Raw genomic sequence first — 26,611 nt, 5'->3', positions numbered from 1 at the left:
TGTCGAAGATTAGTGGACCATGTAGTCTTGGGTCCATTGCTAGGTTTTCTGTTCTTCTCCATTGATCTGTGTCTGTTTCTCTGCCAGTACTATACTGTCTTGATCACTGCAGCTCTGTAATATGACTCAGAGTCCAGAATTGTGATGCCTCCAGGTTTGCTTTTCTTTTTCAAGGTGGCTTTGGCTCTTTGGGGTCTTTTGTGGTTCCATACAAATTCAGAAGACATGAATAAACATTTTTCCAGAGAAGACATCCAGATGGCTAACAGACACATGGAAAGATGGTCAGCATCATTCATCATCAGGGAAATACAAATCGAAACTATAATGAGATACCACCTCACACCTGTCAGAATGGCTAAAATTAACAACACAGGAAACAACAGATGTTGGTGAGGATATGGAGAAGGGGACCCCTCTTACACTGTTGGTGGGAATGCAAACTGTGGTGTGGCCACTGTGGAGAACAGTATGGAGGTTACTAAAAAATGAAAAATAGAACTCCCCTGTGATCTAGCAATTACACTACTAGATATTTACTCAAAGGATACAAAAATGCTGATATGAAGGAACACATGCACCCTGATATTCATAGCTGCATTATCAACAGTAGCCAAATTATGAAAAGAGCCTAACATGTCCATTGACAGATGAATGGATAAAGAAGATGTGGTCTATATAGAATGGACTATTACTCAGACATTAAAAAAAAATGAAATCTTGCCATTTGCAATGACATGGATGACACTAGAATGTATTATGCTAAGTGAAATAAGTCAGAGAAAGACAAATACCATATGATTTCACTTATGGGTGGAATTTAAGAAGCAAAACAGATGAACATGGGGAAAACAAGAGAGAGGGGCAAACCATAAAACAGACTCTTAACTCTAGAGAAAAAACAAGGTTCCTGGAGAGGAGGTGGGGGAAATCGGTGATGGGCGTTGAGAAGAGCACTTGTTGTGATGAGCACTGGGTGTTATATGTAAGTGATAAATCCCTAAATTCTACTCCTGAAGCTATATATTACACTATATGTTAACCAACTGGAATTGAAATAAAAACTTGAAACTCCAAAAAATAATAGCCAAATATATCAAATTACTATCATTTCAACATTAAATCAATATAACTTTATTAGTAATATTTTATTTTTTTGTTCTAGGATCTTGAAATTTAGAGTACATTTTACACTTCCAGCAAATCTCAATTCAGAGGCTAAATTATGTCAAATTTGTGATTTATATTTAGATCTGACCAAATGTATCTTTCAAAAAGTAGATTCACATTCCTGAGCTACTCTATACAGACTTAAACATTTTTTTCTCTAGGTAAATCCCATGACAGTTTTTTTTTTAAGATTTTATTTATTTATTCATGAAAGACACACAGAGAGAGGCAGAGACACAGGCAGAGAGAGAAGCAGACTCCATGCAGGGAGCCGGATGTGGGACTTGATCCCAGGACTCCAGGATCACGCCCTGGGCCGAAGGCAGGCGTTAAACCACTGAGAAACCCAGGGATTCCCCCATGACAGTTTTTTAAATAGCCATATTTCATGTGCTTACCAGCCAATGTGACTACTACAATTAAAAATGAAGATTTGATGATTTCTTTGGATGCATATGTATGGAGGAGGGGTGGTTAATGCAAAGAAAGGTATCCGTCAAGGGACTAGCCATGAGTGGCATGTAAGCTCTTGAACCAACTGATGAGTAAAATGCATATGGAGATAGAGTGGTTGTTATATCTACATGAGGGAATGCTATGAAATACTATTGTACATGTTTCTTCGAGGCATTTTTCTATGGTTACCTCTTACTTAACTTTAGTGAACTGTAATTTTTCCTTACCTCTAATAGTTTTTTAATTGGTATCAATTTATAGCTTTATTTTTTCATATTTAAGATTTTATGCTGTATATTCAAAGAATATCTCTGTTACATGCTTTTTCATGATTTTGTCCTCAGGGAGATTTTTATAATGGCTCTAGTGTAACATAGTTTGTTAAAGGACTCCAAATGCAGTACTAGACCAGGCTGTAATTTAAATTTCTGTTTGTGTAAGTTACATTTGAGCTACAATTCCAAATATAGAAATAAAAATCAGTGTTATCTTCTAACTTTTTCACTCTGGGAATGAATATTCAAGTGACCTAAATGTGAGTGGTCTACTGGACTATATTCTTAAATTTTTATGGAAATAAGTTTCTTTTTAATTGTCAGTAACAGGTTTAGCCCTTCATTTCTAATTTTTATAATTATTCATGTGCAGCATTGCTTTATATTTTGCAGGAGAAAAACCTTTCAAATGTGATGAGTGTAACTTTGCCTCCACAACCCAGTCTCATCTGACTCGGCACAAGCGAGTGCACACGGGAGAAAAGCCTTACAGGTGCCCATGGTGTGACTACAGGTAAGGGATCATTAGTAGGCAGGTAGCATCACCGTGGGTCACCATGGTAGATTTTTTTTTTTTGCCAAATTAAGCGACTTTTCCATTTAATAAGTTACTTCCATGTATGTGGCATCTCATAGACGATAAGACAATGCAAGAAATGTATCCTGCCTTCAGGGGTATTGTTGCATAATAGGTGACTTATAGTATCTCTAAATAATTATAATACAGATTTCAGTCAGGAAAGAAAAAGGCCAGGACAGAGGCATCCGTAGGAAGGAACAAGTTCAGCCACACAGACATCCTCCTAGAGGAGACAACATGTCAACCAGGGTTTAAAAGATGAGTAAATTTCAAAGAAATATGGGTGCAGGAGGTAATGGTGTGCTGTAGCATTTTTGGGCTGACAGTGTCCTAGAGATCACAGGTGCTGAGGTCCTCGGTGGCTAAATGATGTCTGCCACACTGAACAGTTACCTTGCAGCCGCAGCAAAGCATAGGTGCCAGAAGTTTGAGATGTAGTCAGGCAATGGTAAGTAATCCTGTTTTACAATATGATGATATATGTGTGGTGAGTGCAGAGTGAAAAATAAAATGAGAAATGGAGGTTGCAGCCAGATCACACTATACCTGAAGCCCGTGAGAGTGAGTTCAGAGCACATTAGGTAGTTTGTTGGACATCACAGTTTGCAGGCAGCCAGATGACATCTGTCTTAGGAGCTTCATCAGCCACTCTGTGCAGCCTGAATCGCTGTGTTGAGGGCCTTCTCCATTCTGGAGCTGAAGATCTCAGAGCCCCCATTACACATGATGACACAGAAACATTGAAAGTGGTTCTTTCAATGCAGCCTGCTTTTGTTAAATGGTAGGAGATATATCTATAGATATATAGATATATATACCTTAAGCCTGAAGCATTTGTTAAAAAAGACATTTCTGTATTCCTGTGGATGTAGCCTGTGCATTCAGTAAATATATTGCCATAATCTCTATTATTATCCTCATTATTGCATTAAGTTTTATGTTAAAGGTCATTTAATAGTACAGAGATATTACAGATATATTTCATTCATTAATTATTCATTCATTCAACATTTTATGAGTTCTGTCTTTGCTTAGCAATAGATTGGTGTTTCTTGGAAATTTGGTAAAATGGCAATCCAATTAGAGGTAGACATACACATTTTAAGGTGTTATTCTTTAAAAAATAAACATTTTTAATGTTCTTTTCCTTATTAAAGTGGTCATACTGTATAGTTGCCTTCTCTGTAAAATGCAGAAAAGCAATTAGAAAAATTGTAAAAATTTCCTTTAATTATCTCTTTTAGCTCAGGATTATGTCCTTTCAGTATGTCTTGTATGCTTTAGATTTGAGTTGTGGTTTTGGAGGATTTTTTTGTTTCTTATAAATTTTAGTTTTCATACTTAACAAATTTGTAGCTACCTTACTGTTTTCTTAATTTCATATAACTATGGTTTTCAAACTGTTATATTAAGTAGCAGAACTATTATTTCAAGCAAGATCATGTCCAGACCTCTTTATAAAATAGATAAAAGTGGTTTTTACCACTTATAAGTGGATTTCTTAGTTAATATCTATAATATTTACTTGTAATATTAAGAAATATCATATAATACTGTCCTGACAAGCAGAACATTTTCAGACAAAGGAGTTATTGATCAGAGCGGCTGTTGGGTTAGCACTGGCATCTGGTCCATGTCCTCATTCTGGAGTAAGCAGGAGGGTGTAGTTGAGAGCTCAGGCTCTGGAGGAGCCAACCCAGTGTGCACTGAAATTCTTTTCTTTTTTTAAATTTATTCAGAGGCAGAGAGAGAGAGAGAGAGGCAGGCAGAGACACAAGCAGAGGGAGAAGCAGGCTCCATGCAGGGAGCCCGATGTGGGACTCGATCCTGGGTCTCCAGGATCACACCCCAGGCTGCAGGCGGCGCTAAACCGCTGCGCCACCCGCACTGAAATTCTTAACCTCTCATAAAATAAGAGTGATGAGAGTAGCAGCCTTACGGGAGCATCGCTCGTGTTAGAGGAGGAGCATGCCCTGACCGAGATGCCAGAGCCCTGGGTTTCCTCTCATCTCACATTGTCCCCTTGGATGGTTACAGGTGTTACTTCACTTTGTGATTTCAAGATCGTGTTCATTGAGGTGGTACAAGAGCTTCAATGTCCTGAAGGTCTTCAGTGTGTTGACATTTATTTATGACACATGCCCTTAAGGATGTCCCCTAGTTTTGAGGTTGTTAAAAATGCATTAAATCAACGATCATTTGTTAGATGGTCACTGACAATACTTTAGAGTTTCAGATGCCTCATTTGAAGACTACTCGTCTACAACATAATTCTGATACTTGTATGTCTTCAAGTTAGATTGTAAATAGTAGTCATTTTATGAAGTTTTTAAACATTTGGGCCATTTTTAGGTATTTTCATTTGAAAAATGCTTATTCTGAAATCTTTGTGCATATCCATGATTTTTTAAAGAAAGTTCCTAGAAGTATGATTTATGGCTTTTATGTCTTTGTATGCATAAACATTTCAAAATATATCAGATTTTCCTGGTATGAAATTGTATTACATTCGTGCTGAGGTTAAGGTTGTATTACCTGTCTCATATGATGCTATCTCCCTGACATAGCATCACTTCCATTGAGAAGTGCATCTGAGCTAGCTGGGTTCCATCCCTGTGATTCCTCTGTCAGCCACTATGGGTAAAAAGAGATTGTGTTTTCTAGGAATATTGTCATTGCCCTATGAATTAATACTCAGGACACGTAAAAAATCTAATGATGTCTATCAAATTTCCTTTTGAAATGTTTGAAATTCTTGATAAAAGGGTTGGTTTTATTTTCATTTAAAACTTTCTAAAAATTTGGTTATTACAGATGATCAATAGTTTGAATAGTTTGTTCCTATGACAGTTTTATCATTCTGTGAACATATGGTTAGGTCTGCTTTCACTATTGAACAAAAGACAAGTTAATGTTGCTTAGGAATACAAAACTTTGCAAATCTATGAATAGTGATGTTATGAACTATGAATGATATGTGGAGTTTATAACAGCTCTCTTTGTTTTCTTGTTGATGAGCAAAAAATTTAAAAATGAACAGAGAAGTTTACAATGTTTATCTTGGTTGCATAGTGTAATAAGAAGAAAATGCTTACCATATCTACCTTACAACAACAAGGAAAAAGCTTTTTCTCTGGATAAATAAATTTGAGTATGTACGATTTCCATAGGATAAAAATATGCATAAGATGGTCACATATTTCTGAAGAAGAGGTGATTGTATTTGCTTTATTAATATCTTTCTATAATATTTTATTGCTTAAAATATTTAAATAACTTTTTTCCTATTTAGATTTTTATTTGTTCTTAATATAGCTATATAAAAATTACTCCTGTAGGGTATTCCTGTGTTTGTCATTATTAACACTTATTTGCAGGTAAGCTACCATCATTAGAACCTGAAGAACCTGAAGTATTACTTAAATTACACTTGGAAATATATTTTTCATTTTATAAATTGAACATTAGTGAAGAGATACTTATAGTTATAATTATTCATGAAAAATGTGAATGTAGATTTGTTTACAAAAGAATTTTATAATTGGTCTTTTGAACCTGGGGCTATTTTTCAAGTTTGCATTATTAATTTAGGCAATGACATCTCATTCTATTCAGATGTAAACATGTACCCCTTTCCTAAGCTTTTGCTGTCTAAAATATCCAAAAGTCTAATCCATTACAAATCAGTATATTCCATCATTACTCCATAACTTTTTCACCATTAATTATTATTCATTATAATTTCAAAGCATAAATTTAGATTCATAGCACACTGTCTTGACATATTATCTGTGTAACAAATTCTTTAGATTTGTTTCTATATTAAAATGGAAACAGTCCCACATTTTTCTATATTTTTATTCCCCTTTGTTATATATTGTCACTTCTGTGTTACAAAATAGAAAACCTTTAAAATGTTATAGTAAGTACCTTTTCTAAAAATGTAAATCCTTATTTCCCCATAAAATTTATTAATATCACACTGCATTCTGTTTCACTGGTGACACTGGCTCTCACAACAAAATAGATGGCTACAATCAGGCTTTCTTTTATATGAAACTCATCTTCTAATTGGCTTCCATTTTTTATTTAAGATTTATGTATATTAAACAGTAAATTAAACAATAAACCACTGATAAGTCATGAAAACTAAGCCAAAATACAACCTGCAGTATTAAAAATATTATGGTTAATCATTATGTTGCACCTTAAATGTCGTTTATCAAATTAAAGAAAACTAAAATTTCAAATCAGACTCTGGCAATTTGATCATTTATGTACTGTTGTCCCTATTATGGACCTTGGGATAATGTATATGTTCCCTAAGGTTGCTTTTGGTCAGAGTTTTCCTCAACTGTTCTTACTACTTCTAGTGTTACACACAGTCTTGGAGATTTTTTTTTTTTTTTTTTTACTATTCCACTTTTTATTTGCTATTTTTCTTATTTTTTAAATTAATATTATAACGCCAGTAGAAATACACTGTATCATATAGCTGTAGAATAAAATCTACAATTCCTATGTCTTATAAAAAATTCACTCCATTGTTTGCTAAACTTGTAGGAAATACACTTTGATATTTCTCCCCCTACTTGTTGGTTTACTTAGCTCTTGGCCAAACATGTAAAGTTTTGATTTCCAGGAGATCTTTTTCCTGTCTGGATGAGGGGGAAGCTAAGAATACTTGATGTGACATTTAACCGAGGAAGTGGTATCTCAAGTAGAAATAGGTTGGTTTTTTTTTGTTTTTTTGTTTTTTTTTTTTTTTTTTTTTTGGTGATAGTGCTTAAATCTCTCTTACTACTCCTTTGAAAATGTTTTCTTTAGTATTTCTTATAAATTCGGTAAGTTTTCACACATGTGACTGGAGTAGGTAGCATTTGCCATTTGTCACAACCACTTGAAATATGTGTGAGCCTCTAATTGTGTTTGTTTTAGAAACTAGTTGTCAAAAAAATTTTGTCAAAAATACTTTTAATTGAATTCTGTCTTTATTTTACATGATACTGGAAGCAATTTTGGGGTAGTTTTAAGATGTGAGGACAAAAAAAATTGTACTTAAAATAATTATTTATTTTCCCTTAAAGTTCGAATGAATTTTTCAAACATACATTTCTGTATAGAGTCTCAGTTATGAAAATTTGTTCCAGGTCTTAGATAATATTACACATTTGTATGTAATTTTGCTATATAAACATTTTATGTTTATTATGCATAATTAAATAATAAGACAAACTACCTTGGTTATTGTGGCATTAAGAATTCATGGTAGAGTGGGCCTCATTGTTCTTATCTTCAGTGTGCTCCAGCAGCATCCTGAGCTAAGAGATTGACTCCACAGGGATCCTTCCCTCCTTTAGGATAATCTCTTCTGAGAGTTGTCATTTTCCTTCAGCTTCCTGTGCAGGCTCACAGGTTATACTGGGGGAAGCAGTGGCTAGAGCAAACTTGGATTTGCCCTGAATGATAATAAAAAGGAAAAAAAAAAACACTCTAGATGTTAGCCTATGTAGTGAAACATCATGTAGAGCCAGAGAGAAGTGAAATTATACATAGCATGTGAACAGCACGCATTTATTTATCAGAAAAATCAGAGGTAGCATTTCTTTTGGGTGATTTTGAAGTTCTCAAAGAATAATGACACTACATAAAAGTAATCAAATGAAAATTTGTAGTATTAATATTAGGTAAAATTGATATTTAAAGCAATTTGAAAAAAAAAAGGAATTTGATGCCACAAGCCTAGTTATATCAGAACAGACTTTAAATCAAAACTGTTTTTGTCAGTGAAATAAGCTAGAAGAAAAAGGCTAATACTGCATGATATCATTTGTATGTAGAGTGTTAAGAAAACAAACAAACCCATAGAAACAGCAGAAAAGTGATTTTCAAGGACTAGGTTTGGTGGGGGCCCAGAAGTGAGGAGAGGCTGATAAAAGGGTACATCAGTTACAAGATGAATAAGATCTGAGGATCTAATGTAAAACATGGTGACCTGTTTCCAGTAAGACTGTTATGTAATTGGCAGTTGCTAAGAGAATAGGATTTAAATGTTCTCACACACAAAAAACCAAAAAACCAAAAAACAAAACCAACATTAAAAAATATATTATTTTCATCATTTAAAGTACCAGTAAATACTATTTCATTATTTCATTTACCTCAAGCTTGTCTCTTTAGATTCTACTCCTTCATAACTGCTAATCCGCTTAATGGAATAGAACACGAATGGTCTAGGCTGAAAGGTTCGTCTGAAAGCCTAAAAATCCAGTTACTTTACAAACTTTTCATAGTATGATGACACCTGCGAGGCTTTCTTCCTACTGTGGTGAATTTGTCCTGGAAGGCGATGGTGCCCGTGGCAGTTTGCCCTGTGGTGCTGGCTCCTGGCGAGCTGCCCCTTGCTGCTTGCTACCTGCCCACAGTTCAGCTAACCACAGGTAGATGTCAGTAGCGTGGCTGCTTTGTGAAGCTAAGTTTGGTCATTGGCGAGCATCAATGTTGCTTCAGAAGATGCTTCTAACATGTGTCAGGGTGATCCTTATGGAGTTGTAGATGTTTCTGGTAAGTTTAGGTGGGGTTTTTTGAGAGGTTGTCTAATAAAATGACCTAATTGTATCTTCTTTTCAGATTTTCCAAAATGAATTAAGAAAGTTGTACTGTATGTAAATGTATTCTTTTTTTTGCCTAATTTTTTTTTAATCTGTTTCAGCAGAAATTCTTTCTGAACAACTATCTCCTTATTTTCTCTATTAGTGTTTTTTTTTTTTTTAAATCTCAGTGACTCTAGTGGTGGTTCTGATTTGGTTTAGTATATTCTATACTGTTTGTGTCTAATGTTATTTTTATACATTGCATGTTTTACTCAGACTCTTCTTCCCTGCCCTCTAGCCCCTAAGCATATAGGCTTTTTAAATTTTCATTTTGGCTGACAGGCTCTGTGCTGATACAGCACAAGTGTTTATGTCAGGTCTTTAGTTAAAGTGAGTAAATTTTTATCTAACAAAACTCATTTGAGTCAAAGAAAGTCTATGGACCTTTAAACAAATAGATTCCATAGCATTAAATATTACAAATCTATTCAGATGTCTTTAAAAGGGAAAAAAAATCTGAGCTAATTCGTTCTGTTTATCATACAAGTAAGTTGTTTTTGTTTGTTGATGAGGCTAAAATAAGCATTGAGATCACAGATTAATTAGAAGAGCCATTTTGAACACAAAGTGACCACACATTCCCTCTGCTATCTCTTCAAGTAGAATCTAGACAAACATGTTTATCTAACCTGCTGTTGCCGAATCCCAAATCCAGTCATTATAAAAGGACCAAAGCTATCTTTGGGGATGGTCTTTCTACAAGGAATTACTATGGACAGTCCCCTGGGTGGTAGTTAGATATATCTGTATATATTGTGGCAGAAAGAAAGGCCTTAGAGATGAAAAAAATAGAAAATATTTTTTTGGGCAATAGTCTCTTGCATAATAAGCTATTCCTCAGACATTAGAGCTATTATCACACAACAAAACACTCTGCTGTGTAACTATCTATATCTCCTAGCGCCAGAACCTCACACAGAGTAGCTTATTAGGGAAGACTCTGTAATCGCCAAGAGGGACTGACAAGAATCAGTAGAATATCAGACACACCTTCCAGGGTGGGATTAAGTTTCACATGCTACAATGTGGGTGTCAGAGAAAATAACAAAGCGGAGGATAAAGATATAAGAGCTTGACCAGTTGTCATTAGTTCGTTGAGACTGTTGAAGTAGTAGTTCTATCATTTTGCTTTCAGATCCATTGTTTTCATGGATTCTGAAATATTATTACTTTAGGGTCTGTAAAAAACTGCAGGAGAAAGAAACACTTGCAGCATTAACAAAATGGTGATGCAGTAGTTCCCATGAAGTGCAAGAAGGAACTGTGGCTTCTGTACCCGCCTGTCTTCTCGACATCATGCCCCTGATTGTTGGTGAAGCCAGATGCTACCTGGCATGGTAGCATGTGCCTATATTGGCTTTGCCTTTAGAAGGTCTCTGAAAACAAGACTATGTCTTTTTTTTCCCTAAATTATAAGGGAATGTAGTCCAAACTGTTGGCTCTCTCCTATTTATGAGAAGTACTATGTCTGTGAGAAGTTCTAGAACAAGAAATATTCCTAGATTCTTTTTTCTTTTTCTTTTTCTTTTCCTTTTCTTTTCTTTTCTTTTCTTTCTCTTTTCTTTCTTTCTTTTCTTTTCTTTCTCTTTTCTTTCTTTCTTTCTTTCTTTCTTTCTTTCTTTCTTTCTTTCTTTTCTTTCTTTCTTTCTTTCTTTCTTTTTCTTTCTTTCTTTCGCTTTGTAAGAAAACAATACTATGCTCTTCCTTACTACAGAGCAACAAGTGAGCTATCGCAGAAATAAACCAGAATCTCTTATTCTGTGACATAACATGTAACCTGATACTTTTCCCTGCAGGGAATTTAAACCTAATATTAACCCCTATTCTTGCCCCTTAAAGTTTAATTCCTTACTTTTAATTATTTTGACTTCAATCTTGCTAAACAACCCTCATCCCTCCTTTTGTATCTTTTGTACATATGACACTGGAGATCTCTCACTAAGATTTAAAAATATTTGGTGAACTGTACTTGGCCCCTTTCTTTCCTCAGTATGTTTTGTTTTTTCATCTTAAGTTACAACACTTAATAAATATATGAAATGTCCTAAAACAAATTAGAATTTTCTATTGAGAGAAATGTGATTCGTTTTCAGTATTTGTGCTTAAATCAATCCCTTGGATTGTTTTTTTGGGGGGGTAAAAAGTGATTGATGCTTAATTTTGAGAATTTTTTAGGTCCTAAAAACTTGATAGCTTTAATTTTCATTAAAGGAATGATTCTATCCCACTTTCTACTTCCAAATTATGCTTTTCATTTGATTTGAAGTTACCTTCTCATATCAGCAAGCCTGGACTATAGGGCCTATGGATTAGGTGGGTGCCAGACAGCAAGAAGTCCACGCCGGAGAGTTGGAGTTTTACCCTAATGGCAGTGGGTAGCCTGAATTTTAAGCAGGAAAGGGACATACTTACATTTTGCTTTTCAGAGATCATGGGTGCAGTGCAAATGGTGAGCCAGAGGGGGGACAGATCAGGGGACAGGAAGTCATGTGAGAAACATTTGCAAAGGTACCCACAGAACGTGGTGAATGCCCAACCCTGAACTGGCAGTGTGGCCAGGGACGGAGAGAGAGGCTGATTCACATGCTTTTCAGGAGCTGGAACATGTGGACTTGGGAACAAAATCCGTGAATTCAAGGGCAGGCTGACTGATGCATGCCACCCTTGAGATGCCAGGGCCAGGGCCACAGGATGAGTGGTGGTGCCATTCCCGAGGTCTTCAGTGCTGGCAGAAGAAGGTCCCGTCAGCATCATGAGTGTAGTTCGGGTGGTGTGAACTCTGAAACACCCATGTGTCGTCCTCATGGAGGTGTCAGTAGGTGTATAATGAGTGCTAACATGTAGAATTGAAGGCATCCATAGGAGCCAGATCTCCCTTGGAAAATGTGGCAAATGAGACATGCAGAGGGGCAAATAGCAAGTGTAAGAGACTGAGAAGTAGCTTCCAGAAATGGAAGGGACCTCGGGGTGTCAGGGGAACGGTGCTTGGCGGTGCCAGACATTCAGGAACATAGGGGCAGTGCGGTCCCCCTGCCTCAGTCACGAGGAGGTCACTGACTCTCTCGGGAAGACCAGTTCTAGCGAAGGGATGGGAGCAGACGCCAGGGAAGCACAGAAGGGAAGACATGGTAAGAATGCAGGTTGGCTGCTCTTGAGGAAGGTTGGGCTTGAGGACTGCCCTGTGAGAACGCTTGGGAGACGCTTGGAGGGCAGGTCAGTGGGAGTACATTGTAGTTGCATGTTTGTTTTTGTTTGCCTAGGGTTGCTTTTTAATTTTATGTGAATGCTTCCATGCCAAGGGGATAGCGCCAGCTCCAACCGTGAACTTGAACACCATGTTGTACCTCATGGCCAGGATGGTGCATCTGAGGTTCAGGCTTCGTGCAGCGTAAGGGGCACTGATGGTATTTTTGGAGCAGTCCTGTGTGACTTGGTGGAAGAAGCCCTTGTGACACAGAGCCATAGCTTTAGAGCCACTGCTGTGACGATGTCTCTGCATTGTGGGGGCTGCACAGCACCCACTTCTACTTTTGTTGTGATAAAACTTTTGAATCAAGAACATAGAGATTGTGGGATCCCTGGGTGGCGCAGCGGTTTGGCGCCTGCCTTTGGCCCAGGGCGCGATCCTGGAGACCCGGGATCGAATCCCACGTCGGGCTCCCGGTGCATGGAGCCTGCTTCTCCCTCTGCCTGTGTCTCTGCCTCTCTCTCTCTCTCTGTGACTATCATAAATAAATAAAAAATAAATTAAAAAAAAGAACATAGAGATTGTGTAATGTTATAATTCTGGCTCCCTGTATCCACCCCCCCAACCATTAGGATTTTATTTGTTTTATAGGAAGAATTTCCACAAAGCCTATATTACTTTAATTGTTATATGCAATTTAGAAATTTGCTTAGCACCAGCTAACAATCTGGTGTAGTCATGTAACAAACACTCATTTTTAAATGCAGTCTTTTAAATTGTGACGTCTTTTCTATGACTTACTCTAAACAATTTTTGTGAGTGTCTTGGGGTTCTTCTCAGACCAGTAAATCTGACGGGCTACTCTAGTGACGTCACAAGCCAGTGGAGGAGCTCAGCTGTTTACTGTGATGACACCTGACTCCCCTATGTATTTACAGCCCACTCAATTTCTTTTACCTTTCTTTTGTTTGTTTGACTTATTCCAAGTAATCATATATATGGCACAACTCTTTTATCAGTTGTGGGCTTAATTATATCTTCCGTGTCCATTTGTGTGAAAATTTGTGTTTGGCTATTTTAGGTTGACCCTCTCTCTTCCTTTTTCAAATCTCCACGTTTCTAGAAATGTAGAACTCTACTGGAATGGTCCTGCCCAGAGAAATGTAATAATAAGGATCATGTGGGTCTTGGAGTTAGTGTGTGTATGATATGAAAAGAGAAAGCAAATCTATCACTCCTTAGGATGAGATAGGCTACATGATTTGTTTCTGTGACTTAGGGTGTATTACAGCTGCTGAGTGTTGGTGTCAGTTGTGCTGCACAGCTAAAAAGTGGAAGTAAGTCATCTGTATTGTTCCACAGGTTGATACATGCTTTTTATTTGCTTGTTTTTATTCAAGAACATTGTGTATGGATTTGTTTCAATCTTAATGTTATTTTGGCTGCTTTATTTCATCTTTAATTATGGTTATCACAAAATGGTTATTATGGCTATATCAATTTTTTTTTATTTTAGCTTGTTTTTTAACATTAAAAACGAAAAGTGCATTCATTTCCCTTTCCAAATTGCGATGGTTCTGACCATCTTGTCACAAATTTGGGCAGCATTTCTATGAGTACAAGCAAGCATAGTAGCAGTGATCACCGAAGTGCTCCTGAAGCAGGTCCGATTTAGCATTGGCTGTGGTGTGCTCCTGACGTGGTCGAGGCAGCCTCCTTTCCCTAGGCTCACACATGCATCCTTCAGGAAGGAGGGACCCAGAGGCACCAAGTAGGAATGGCAGTAATGAGTGTGTCATTGGGAAGGTATCCTCCCAGACTCGGGGGCCATGCGCCTGGGCTTGAGAAATATATGGATGATATCTGTATCTATATCTATATCTATCTATATATATCTATATCTATATCTATCTATCTATCTATATATATAGTTTTAATTACGTGTTCCTTTCAGTTAGTGATTTCTGTGCTGTTGAAGCACAATGTTATTAATGTAGCGATTATGCATCTCAAATCTTACTTCTTGAGTGACACATGCTTGTTTTTAGCTAATACGTGCACACACACACATCACCTTCCTTGCATCCATTTTTAACAAAACAGTTTTTTAAAACATTGCATGCTCTGATGTCAAAGAGATTCAATACAGGGTTCCAATTTTTTTAAGGTTTGGGTTCGTTTTGTTGTTGTTTTGGGGGAGAGGGTTTGGTTTTGTCTTTTTTTCCCTTAGTTTTTTTTTTTTTTTTTTTTTTTTAGTTTAAAAGTGGAATATATGTTTTCTTTAGCTGTAAAAGCACAATCAAGGCACCATGATAAGTGAGTCAGTGTTGTAAAAGTAAAACGAATTTTGCCTTCACTCACATGAGCTATAGAAGGAGGAAGCTTTATTGTCCCTGGGAAAGTGATAAGGCAGAGTAATTGTATATTATACTGTCCCGGAACATCTGCCTGAAGACTGTTGGAGCAATTCATCTATCATGGGCGATACAGCATGTTTTGTCTTTTTGCTTTAACCCATCCCCACTGCTGGCCTGCGCGGAGGTTTTGATAGGGCCTGCGCCTGGGCCGGGGCTCACATTAATCAGTCCCCTTGTTCAACACTCCAGCTGACATAATTACAACCTGCGCACAGCAGTTATTCAAGCCGAGTCCTTGTCACTCGTGGTGCGAAACTACACAGCTCCGATCCCGGAGGAGATTGCCTTATCACACAGAACAAGGGCTCGCAGGAGTCGGAGAGAATAGAAATGGGAAAATGTCTTCCGGGAGTACTATATATTCCTTTAAAATAAGACATTTGAGAGACTTACAAGGGACAAAGGGAAGTATTGTGTGCAGAGACCGAAATGAACCGGTTATTATTTTTAAATGGATTACGTGGAGCATTTTGTAAAGATGGACATAGATTATTAAGTAAGTCCAGTGGCCCCTCACCATCAGTGTACTGGCTCCTATTAACTGTTTCTACAGAGTGATCCTAGAACTTCAGAATGATAAAAGCTTTAAATGCTCCTTAAAATAAGACTCAGTTTCACACAAAATTAATAAAGTATTCACTTGTAATCTACTATCAAGCAAATACATACTGGACTCAGGGAGCTTTGTAAGGAACAGAACTGGAGTCAGTCAGGGAAAGAGTCTTTCAAAAGACTTTCAAAGGCGGGGAAGTTGGAGGCTTCCCGTGGCAGTGTAGCACGGATTCTGGAGAGAGGGGCTGCTGGGGGACTATCTGGTTTCTCTCCTGTCCCACCTCCTCGCTCTGATCCTGCCTGCGTGCATTTCCAGCCGGTGCCTCCAGTGCAGCAGGTGTGAGCGATGCATTCTCCTTTGGCCGCATAAGACGTATTTAGAATTTTAGGGCAGTGCACCAGCCCCGCGCGCCCAGCTAGACTACCAGAGTCTGAGCACGTGGTGATCTCTGCCACCGGGGCTGTAAAACCCGTCAGCTGCACTGGTACCCTCACGTGCAGGAATTTGCTGCTGTTTTATTTTTCTCTTTGACATTATTAGATTGTCCCAAGTAAAAGCAAGCTCTGGCCTAGACATTCAGTAGTAGCGTGAAACGTATTTTTGGTTCAGTGAAATTTTACTTTACACACACGAAATGTGCTTCGTAAAGCAGTCCCCCCCCCCCCCGATTGCTAATTTTAAGCCATAGTTCAGTAATGTAGGACTTTGGTAGTTTGGGCCCCTCGTGCCTCTGGGATTGCATGGACCAGGACAATTGGGCTACACCTCCCTGCACCTCCGCGGCATGCACCCTTCTGCTCAGAAGGCTTCTCCACGTGCTTTTCCTAGTTTTACAGGATTGCATTTTGCTAAGCTTAGCCAGGTAACAGAACAGGAAAGAATAAAACTCATCCCTGTAAAGCAAAGAAATGCCAAATGGCGAAGACGTGGGTGGGGACTGTGTTTTTTGAGGGGCCAGTGGCAGGATGAGGCTGAAGACAATTTCTGCTGTACTTACCGCCCACCAGACCGAAGGTTAGTGTCAGGAGGCCAAACAGTGTGTAGGGCTAATTCAATGTTTTGATTTTCACAAATCATGATCTTCACACGATACTGTTTGCTTGGCCGAGAAAAAGGGTTTTTGTTGCCAAATAAGTTTGAGAAACACACTATATATCATACTCGTCATCTGCCCCCTTTAGGCTCATCATTTACTGCTCATCATGAGCAGCGTGGAATTCCTGCTGTTGAAGTTTCCCCCTTTCCCAGACTGGCAATGAGCAGGCAATGAGAAGTGAAACGGTTAGCAAGATGTATTTTTCCTTCTGGAGCTGAAGAAGAATCAAGGAGAAATCGAGGTCTTTCAGGGCTTGCACTTGCCAGTGGTCCTTCCTCCTTCCATGGAACGCAGAGGACAGGCCACGTCTGGCCACACATTTAAATCTGTCTCCTTCTCTCACTTCACACATGGATGAGGGAGGCCATTCTTGAAATGTTACATTCTCACAAAATAATTTGGGATTTTAGCAGAGTTCCATGTGGCTTCCTACCATTTGCCTCCTTGTGATTTTCATTGTTTCACAGAGAGGAAGGTGGGAAGGGGGTTTTTAGGTTTGAAGTAGATTATTTCTCCTTACAGGTTGTGGATACCTTGAGCAAAGATTGAATAGAGAAGTCATGTAATTGGACATGGCCATGGGGCTAAGAATCGTGGGGGCCAGTGGGTGGCAGGTTACATGGGCTCTGGGAATAGAGGTAGCGGCGGAGCACTGGGCACAGTCTTCCATGACGAACTTGTCCAATGTGGTGCCATATCCACGGGCAAGCGTGTGCATAATCTGTCTCATTAGAAATCAGTTGAAGTCAGTAAGGCATTTTAAACAGTGTAGAAAGCAAGGTGATTTTAGACCGTCATCAATGAAAAATGCCACTGAAGGGGGTGTAGCAGGGGACAGGTGAGATCTTCAACTCTGTTTCAAAAGTAACTTTTATGTTACGAAGCACACTGTTGATGTACATGACTCATCTGTCAAAAGGAATTGTCTATGAGGGCAGAACCAACATGATTCCTTTTTATGTTTCCTGTTTTGTGTGTGGTAGGCACTAAATTAAATATACGTTGAATAAATTCATTTTGAGAACAGGAAGTCAATATATGTGAAAGTAGACTTTTTTTTTAACTACTATATACTTTCTATATGAACTAAAGCAGTAACTGGGCTTATGTGACTTCTCTTTTGAATACTGCCTCCCAGTGAGTGGGTTTGGAAGCCTGGCCGTGTTCCCATGGTTTTTAGACCAGCACCTAACTGTGCAAATGCACAGAGGCCTCCTGGGAGTCACATGTAGGCTGGTGCGGTGCTGCCGTTGGGCAGCTTTCTCCATGAGCACACAGTTGTGTCTCAGCTGCACTCTGACCATGGCTGTGAATATGTGGATAGCACCATAGCCTGGAACCCCGATCCTTGTGTCTACTCTGGAGAAATAGAACATGATCAATAATGCATTGCTTTATTCACTCCTGTGCTGAACAAATTCTTTTTGCCTATAAGACATGGTTCTGTTTTAGCATCACATGATGCTCATCACCTTCTATCATGTAACAAACGCTATCATAATCATGACTGAGAAATGGAAAGAGAAAATGCATGAGTCCTTGTGGTCATAGTCCTCAAGGAATTGGGATTTATGGATAATAGGAAGTCATGAATATAAGTGGTCTGGTAGGAATTATCCTATTAAATAAAAGCTACCAGTTAAGGGGGAAAATGAAAAGAAAATTCATAGAATTTAGAGCAGGGTGATCCAGAAACTGTCCAATTAAAATTTAAAGGAAAAATTCAGGACATTGTGGTTTCTGATTACTTTTGATACCTATAAACTCTTTTTGTCTTAGCTAAAAAAAAAAAGTTAATTTTGGATAATTTTGTAAGTAATTAAACATGCCATTATTTTTAAATATCTATTTTACTTAAATACCCATAAACACCCATAAACTTAGGTTGTACATTATTTTTACTATTTGAAAAGTCAGAGTCTCACTGCTACACCCCATTCCCTGAGATAACTATAATCATTCATATCCTGATCCTGCTGGAGATAACCTTATTCCTCTCTTTCTTGGTTTATAGGCAGCATCTGGCTGTTGTAACATATCCAAAAAAGTTAGCTCGATTACCCCTTCTGATACACTCCTCCTCTCTTCTTTAGTAAAGAAAAGAGTTTTTACTATAGTATCCTGTTTGTTAATCCAAGTGATTACCTTTACAACTCAACTTACTGTACTTAAATCTTTTATCTGATTCATCAGTTTGAATTGTCTCTATGTAAACAGGAGAATCTTTGTATTTAGAGTTTTCCCGACCTCTGTTCCCAGCTTATGTTGACCACACTGCTTATTGTTTATAATATTTACATTTGATACAATACTTTACTACTATCCACTTCTTTTTGAAATACATGTTCTGATCATATTTGCTTTATACATGAGTAAAATTTAGAAGATATTCTCATGAATCGTCCAAGTGATCTAAACATATACTAAGCAAACATAAAAGTTTCCTGATTTGGAAACATTTCCATAAAGATAATTAACATCAATATAGTATTACTACCATTTCTTCCTTTACACATTTAATGCATTTATATATCCATGTGACTATGTATATAACTTTAAAAAGCTAGAAAAAGCCATAATATGTATTTATCTGGGACTTGTTTTATTTTTGTTTTAATTAAATTGGAAATTTTTCCATGGTGGGACATAAGGTTTACCTTATTTTATTTGATAGCTTTTGTCCAACAAATAAGGGTGAATGATGAGTAGCATACACACCAGGCCTTTGTCAACAGCATTTGCTGGGAGAAAGTCATAGACGGGTGCATGGCTATTATTCCTCCCTTCAGCCTGTGTCCATACCTGTTCTACTCTGAAGCAACACTTGATTTTATAGTGTTGGATGTCATACTGGGAAAGTTCTGACTCTTTGGCTGTGGAACTCTTCAGCTCCACCACTGGGGGAGTACCATCCTTCTTAGGTGTGTGTTCAGGGTTGTGGTTGAGCAGTCCAATGACCTGGCCGACCAGGCCTCTTGCCTTGTCCTGACACCACTAAACATTCATGGTTGGGGAATACCCTCTCTTTTCCTGTAATCAGGCTGTGTCCTCCCAGTGTCCCACCAGGATGTACTTGGCTTCCAGGAAGCTCTGTAAGATGCCACCACCTCCTCTGGGAAATAGGCTTGCAAATTAACCCTTACCCTCAGCAGTGTTGAATCCCACAGAGTGGATTACCATAAATTACTGACCCATTCCTCTGTTAATAGATCTCTAGTTTTAATTTTTTCCCTAAAGTTTAGTGTGTTTAGCCTAATGTTATAAATAATAGCTCAGTGATTCTCCGTGTGGCTAATTTCTAGAAATTGAATTCCTAAATCCAAGAGTATTTGTATATTTTAATTTTGAAGGCTATCTTCAAATGTCTTCCAAAAGCTATTGGATATTGTCACCAGTGATAGATTTTTCCCTTACCAATAATTAATGTTACCAATCTTCTTAAATTTTGCCCCTCTGTTACACTAGGCTTTAATTTTCATTTCTTTGGCTACTAGAGTCATTGATTACCTTTTAATGCTTACATAACCTCTTATAGATCCCCAGTTACAGATTTCTTGCTTATGCTCTTCATCTGGTTTTTGAGGTTTTTATCTTTTTTTAAAATTATTAATCATAGGTACTCATTTTGTAGTCTTTTTATTAAGCATTTGTCTTTATGTTGCATATATTCTCTCTATTTCTTTGACTTGTCTTTTAACTTTATTTATAATGTATTATGCTATATGGCAATTTTAACTTTTATGAAGTGTATTTTGCTACATCATTTTGTAGCATTTGGGTTTTGAATTTAGGAATGCTCTTTGCAACCAAGATTATAAAAATATTTTCTTGTATTTTCTTCTAGCACTTTTATAATGTAGTGTGCTTATGTTAATGTTAAAATCCAAATGGCATTTATTTTTACATGGTTAGGGCCATAAAAATCTAATTTGTTTCTCCCCATACAGCAGGCAGTTGACTCAACACCATTTATTATATAAAACCCATCATTTCCTTATTGATCTGAAATGACATCTTTATCCCTTATATACGTGGATCTTTGTGCTGTCTATTCTGGTGATTTATTTGGTTCAACACTTCAAATGACATTCATTTTCTAAACATCATCGATAAAATGTTTCATTTTAGTCAGGGGAATTTGAAATTCTTTATTCTTACAGCTTCTCACCAACTTTAAATTTAAACAGCACAAATGTTCTGTAGTCTAAAATTATCAGACTCTTTCCTTATGGGTCCTTGAGTGAGAACAGAATTGGTAGAGGACTGTATGCCTCGGGCTGCGTTACGTAAACTGTGAACAGGCCTTGAGCTTATATATTGGAGCACATTCTTCCAACTTGCAGTGACTTGGCAGCTTTATGTTCCTCTCTCCCACAGAGATTTTCTTGTTTTTCTTAGACTGGTTTTTTGCCCAGTAAATTTATAATTAAATACTACTGGTTAAAAAAATATGTGATGAACTTAAGTTTAATTTACATAAATCCTTTCTTTGGGTTATTCCTTATTCATTTTGAATTACTATTATAAAGATATAGTAGAAACCCCTTTCCACTGAAATTTTAGATAAATACGTACTACAGTGCATAGTGTTGATGCTCTTGTTTCAATACATAAAACTTAACTACAGAGTAATTATTTTCAAGGATAGGAGTTCAAAGACTATTCCAAACAGGCAGAAGAAGAAATTGCATTTCTCAATGTGTACATGTATGTTCACTTATATAACTGTTTTGGGAATCTGTTTTTATTCAAGTGAATTGAAATTGCTTTTCATATATAATTAGCAATATAATTGCTAATAATGATCCGGATAGTTGAACTGTCTTGCATTTAATAGAAAGACTAGTAGTAGTAATAAAAAAAGAATTGAGTACCTACTGCAGTTTCTGAACATGCTTAATGTAATTTACCGTAATGCTCCTGACAACCTTATGAGATATATGTATTATTCCCCTGAACCTAAAGAGTGCTCTGTGTTCAAAAAGTTTGAGAATCAAAGTGTTGAACAAAACTGATGTGTTTCTTTAAGTAGAACTTACAGAATTTTTTATGTCAATTTACATATATAGCATGCCAAATTGTTACCAGAAGATTAAGACCATCATTAATTTCACTCAAGCGAATTTTAGAATGTTGAGGTGGATATGTAGCTTCCCTTGGGGAAATAGTAAACTCAGATTTATTTAGGACCTCTGAGTGCCGACACCTTCTATATATCTGGGCCAGTCTGTCTGTGTTTGAGCTTCTTTATCAGAAAGATCATATTATCAGTACATATTAATAAATACATAGGAAATACCCAGTTGTATTCGGGATATTAATTTATTATTGGCCTAGGTCTCTCTGGTTCCATAATTAGCTCGAGATGTTTGCCATTAAGACTGCTGAAGGCTACAGTCTTATGACTGACTCCATAATGGCCTGGGTAGGACACTGCTATGATGGGAGGAAAAAGAACAATGTAGAAGGATGAGCTCTACCAGATGTGAGCCTCCTGTATGCAGCCTGGCTTATTAAAACAGATTGGTACATGCACAGACTGACCAGGTCATTATAATAGAAAGTCCAGAATTAGCTTCAAACAAAATATTGGTGAGATGACATTTCAAGTCAGTGGAGGAAAGATGGACTATTAATGAATGGTATTGAGAGATCCAGCTAGTACTCTGGATCTATACTTTGTACCACACTCTACGATGGTTTTGAAATGGATCTAATACTTAATGTCAGGTTATATAACTATAAAAGTACCACAACCAAATGTGGGACAGGTCTTTTTATAACTTTCAACTAAGGAAGGCATGGAACAAAATCTAAAAACTTCTGCTTTACCATAAGCATGGTCAAAAGAAGAAGGGAAAAAGTATGTGCAGCTTCTGTCATAGTCAATCTCCTTAATTGTATAAGAGAATGACTAACAACACTATAAAAGAAAGCAGATCAAAATACAAAACCAGTGCATTGGAAAAGAGAATACATACGGCATTTCAATATTTGACGATACTTAGCCTCATTCATTATAAGAAAAATGCAAATTCAAATGTAAAAATTAAAAAATGAAACTCCAGTGAGCTGGAGTTTTTTTTCTCCTACCAAATGAGCAAAAAATTGAAAGTTTGGTAACACATTTCATTGGCAAGAATGTGCAGAAACAGCATCTCTCAAACATTGTTGGTAGAAGCATAAATTGCTACAACTTCTCTGGAGGGCAATTTGGCAGAATTTATCAAAATTACAAAAACATATGCCCATTGACATTTGAAACACTTCCACTTGGCATCATGAAATTGTCTTGGCATCCTGAGAAATAGAAAGTGTTTTAGAAGATTATTCATTTCAACCTTGTTTACACCAGCAAGTGATTGGAAACAACCTAAATGCCCATCAGTAGAGGATCGCTTAGATATAATATGCTGTATCCATACTGTGTGGCTATTAAAAAAAAAAAACAGAGAAGAAGAAGGAGTGGGGGAGGGAGTCGGAGGGAGGCTGAAGGCAGCAACAGGGGGCTTTCTCATGCTGAAGTGGAAAGATCTCCTGTGCTACATCGTTAGGTAAGGAAAGCAAGATGCTGACTAATGCTAGGCCAGCAAGTTTATATACCAGGAGGGTGGCGATAAGAATGTACAATATATTTGCAGTCATTTTTAATTCTCCCAAAAGATTGATAAGAAGTTAAAAATTGTACCTGCCTGGGGCAGTGGGGGCAGAGGTGGTGGATGGGAGACTTTCACTGTATCTATCCATTGTTAGACTTTTTGTTTGAAATACACAAATGTGTGTTTATTCAACAGCTTCACTGGTGCTTTTTGTTTTAATAACCAAAATAACATATATCAAAAGAGGGAAAACATTCAGAATTTTTCTATGCTTCCTTTTTCGTAGTTCAAATATAACATAAATTTAACCTAATGTTTTTTGTGTAATATGCAGTGAGTTAGCAAGTAGTACTAAAAAATAATTTTGCAGAGCTCTAGAAGCACTTTTGATATTCCAGTTATTATTTTGAAACACACTGCCTTTGAACCAAATAAAATATTTCCTTTATTACATATATTTTCAGAAGCCTTGAAATTAGTTCCCATTTTGGTCCTTTGCCCATTGCCCAGCTTGTATTTAATGTAATATGTTGCACATTACTCTCTGTATGTATGTATTGTAAGCTGCCTCAGGATTGTCAACATGTCATACTCCTGAATCTAATTCTGAGTTTCCTCATAACTTTCCCATTCACATTGTGCATGTAGATCATGGTCCCAGCAAATCCTGCGTGCATCCCTAACCCCTGTAGGGAGCCTGCAGCCAGCACTCAGGCATCTAACTTCAGTGGAAACTGTGGCTTCCCATGCCAATTCCCAATGTCTGTCCTTTTCTTGTACCACACTGTCTTGGTTACTATGGCTTTGGAATAACTTCTGAACTCAGAAAGTGTGAGTCTTCCAACCTAGTTCTTTTTTGAGACCGTATTGGTTCTTCTAGGCCTGTGCATTTCCATATGAACCTTAGGATCAGCCGAGGTAAGACATCCAGCTGAGACTTTGACAGGGAGTGCATTGAATCTGTGCATCATTTGAGGAGTATCACCATCTTAGCAATATCAAACCTTCCAGTCTATGAACATGGGACAGAAATAAGCTCTTTACGAAAAAAAAAATCGATGTCAAAGTGAAAACATGATTCAGTCACCCAGTCCTAATGATTGTGTACCCAGTTGGCTTAACTGCTGTCATGCCTAGTGATTTAGTCATGACCCTGTTTGAAACCATATCATAGGGCATCCCTCCTTCTCCTGCACAGCCCATCCTTGATTAGCACCACTTCAATTTACCATGCTAATTCCTACTCATAAGTTCTATTTTGGGGAAGAATGAGCATTTTTGGGCTGAATAGCATTAAGAATTACTTACCAGAAGGTGTCCGATCTATTTATTATTCCTCGAGTTCTGGGACATGTTATGTGATGTTCTCAAGTGCAGGGACTGAAGTTTGCCCCTACTTACTGTAGATATTCTGCTTTAAATGATATTGGCATAATGTCATAGCTTTTACTTCTTAGGCTCTGACTGGAATAGTTTGCTTTTGCAGGTGTGAAAGGCTCAGTTTTGTCCCAATATTTTAAAAAGTTTTATATGGCATGACAATAAATGCAGAAGAACAAATTTTGATTGCATACCAATATACTGTCATCCATGAAATACATAAGATGTATCTTTTTATTGCAGACAGACATTACCTATTTTATGTTCTTGTTAGCTTGTATTTAATGCTTCTTATCTATTCATGTATAAAAATTTTAAAATAAATGTACATGTATTATACATAAAATATATGAGCAGTATATATAGTATAAATAAAAATATATATGTATGTATATGTAAATATATATGTGTATGAAATGGTCCTTACTACCTTGTAAAATATAAAGTTCCACACCACATCTTTCTTGTTCTAGTCTATATTTTTAAATAAAAAGAAGCCTCTCACCTTTTTAAATTCTCCCTCCTCCACTTTACTTGCTTCACCATTAGTCTTCTGAATGTTAGCTTCCACATGCTGTTTAGCTACAGAGATACAAGAGATGTTGTTTTATTTTTGTCCAAGATTCACCCCTTCCAAAAACAAACCACTCTGTTTTCAATGTCATCTCTTCAAGACCTTCACTGATGAGAATTCATTGCTTTATATTGTCTTGTATTTAAGTACGCATTATAAATTGAAGTTGGTGGGTTTTGGTGATTCTGACTTCCTCACTTGATCAAGATTGTCTTTGCTGATTCTTAATGCCTAGCTTTTTCATAAGGAAATAACATAGGTGGCACCAAAGAGTGGGTAGTCCTAATGAACGCACTAAGTACAGCGGGAGCTTTTTGTTTTCACTCCTTGGTGTCAGTAAACACTGGTGAGTTGAGGGGGTGTCATGGACAACAAATGGGAAATCTGCAGAGTTAAGGGAGTAATTTGGAACAGTTCACTCAGCTCATTGCGGAATTCAAAAAAACGGTCCTCTTCCTTTCAGTTATCACAAAAGTAGACATTAGTTTCATCCATCTTCAAGTGTTTTCCTGTGTTACTTCTGTCAACATGATGTCACTATTCCAAGGATATTTATACAATTAAGAGACTCTACCCTTTCCTTTGAATGTGCCTGGTATCTTGTATATACAAATATGTAAGGAAGGCGGTCTTCAACACTCTCTAACTGTACCCTTTGATAGTCCTCTCATCGCCTGATGCCCCCTTTCCTTCTCTGCAAAATGTCTCGCTGTCTCTGCCTCTAAGAATCCTGTGATAACATCAAAGTAGCAGGCCAGTGACAAGTGCAGAGGACACATGAGGTGCTTACTCATTTACTTAGTACAGTGATAACTAAAAATTAGGGATTTTTAAAAAGATTTTATTTTATTTGAGAGACAGAGTGAGAGAGAGTGCACATGAGCAGGGGCAGAGGGAGAGGGAGAAGCAGACTCCCCTCTGAGCTGGGAGCCTAACATGGGGCTCGATCCCAGGACTTCTGGGACCATGACCTGGGCTAAAGGCAGACGCTTCACCAACTGACCACCCAGGTACCCCACCAATAGGGATTTATAGAGAAAGCAAGTTTGGTAATTCAGTAGAGGCAAGAAAGAGATAGGCCATGTATGCATATTTTTACAGACTTAACGTATATTTAGTCTAAGTTCTAAGTGGAACTGAACATAAAGCTTGACAGAGCCCTTGCCGAAGGCAAAGCTTAAAATAGCAGAAAAAATCTCTGTTGTTGTTCTGGTTCTTTTTTCTTTTTAAAGGTGTTTGTTGTTATGAATTTTTAATATAAATATTAATATATAATTAAAATATATTTGGAAAATAGAAGTGGGCATTGCTGTACCACTGCTTTAACATTTTACTGTGTTTCTTAGTAGTCTAGCTATATAGGAATTCAGGAATTCATCTGTTAGTCTTTCCAACTCTAGATAATTGGGCACATGCGTTTCAGGACAAACTGCCTGGGGATGGAAGGGCAGGTAGCCTAACCTTTTCCAAGGGAATATCTTGGGTCCGGTTATAGGACTGTTCTCATGATGCAGGATGCCCATTCTTGAGGAAAATATTTGCGTTTTCACTTCTTCTGGATGTCACTAGGAAAGGGCACCTGGTCCCTCTGCATCTGTGGGATGCTGTTCCCAGCGCCGCTGTTGTGAACCCTGCTTTGCTTCCCTGATGTGCTTCTATTCCCTCTCTTCA

General features: G+C 37.4%; 1 protein-coding gene across 1 annotated transcript in view; it reads left to right on the top strand.

Moving 5' to 3' along the window:
* Positions 1-26,611, top strand: part of LOC129514440 (zinc finger protein 407-like) — a 448,057-nt gene that overhangs the window by 281,006 nt on the left and 140,440 nt on the right. The window contains exon 7 of the mRNA XM_055333001.1: positions 2,295-2,415. Coding sequence (XP_055188976.1) covers positions 2,295-2,415 — 121 coding nt within the window. The remainder of the gene's footprint in view (positions 1-2,294; positions 2,416-26,611) is intronic.

This window comes from Nyctereutes procyonoides, unplaced genomic scaffold, assembly GCF_905146905.1.
Source record: "Nyctereutes procyonoides isolate TBG_1078 unplaced genomic scaffold, NYPRO_anot_genome, whole genome shotgun sequence".
NCBI classification, from domain to species: domain Eukaryota; kingdom Metazoa; phylum Chordata; class Mammalia; order Carnivora; family Canidae; genus Nyctereutes; species Nyctereutes procyonoides.
Note: the sequence above shows the minus strand (reverse complement) of the source record. Positions and strands in the feature narration are given on the sequence as shown.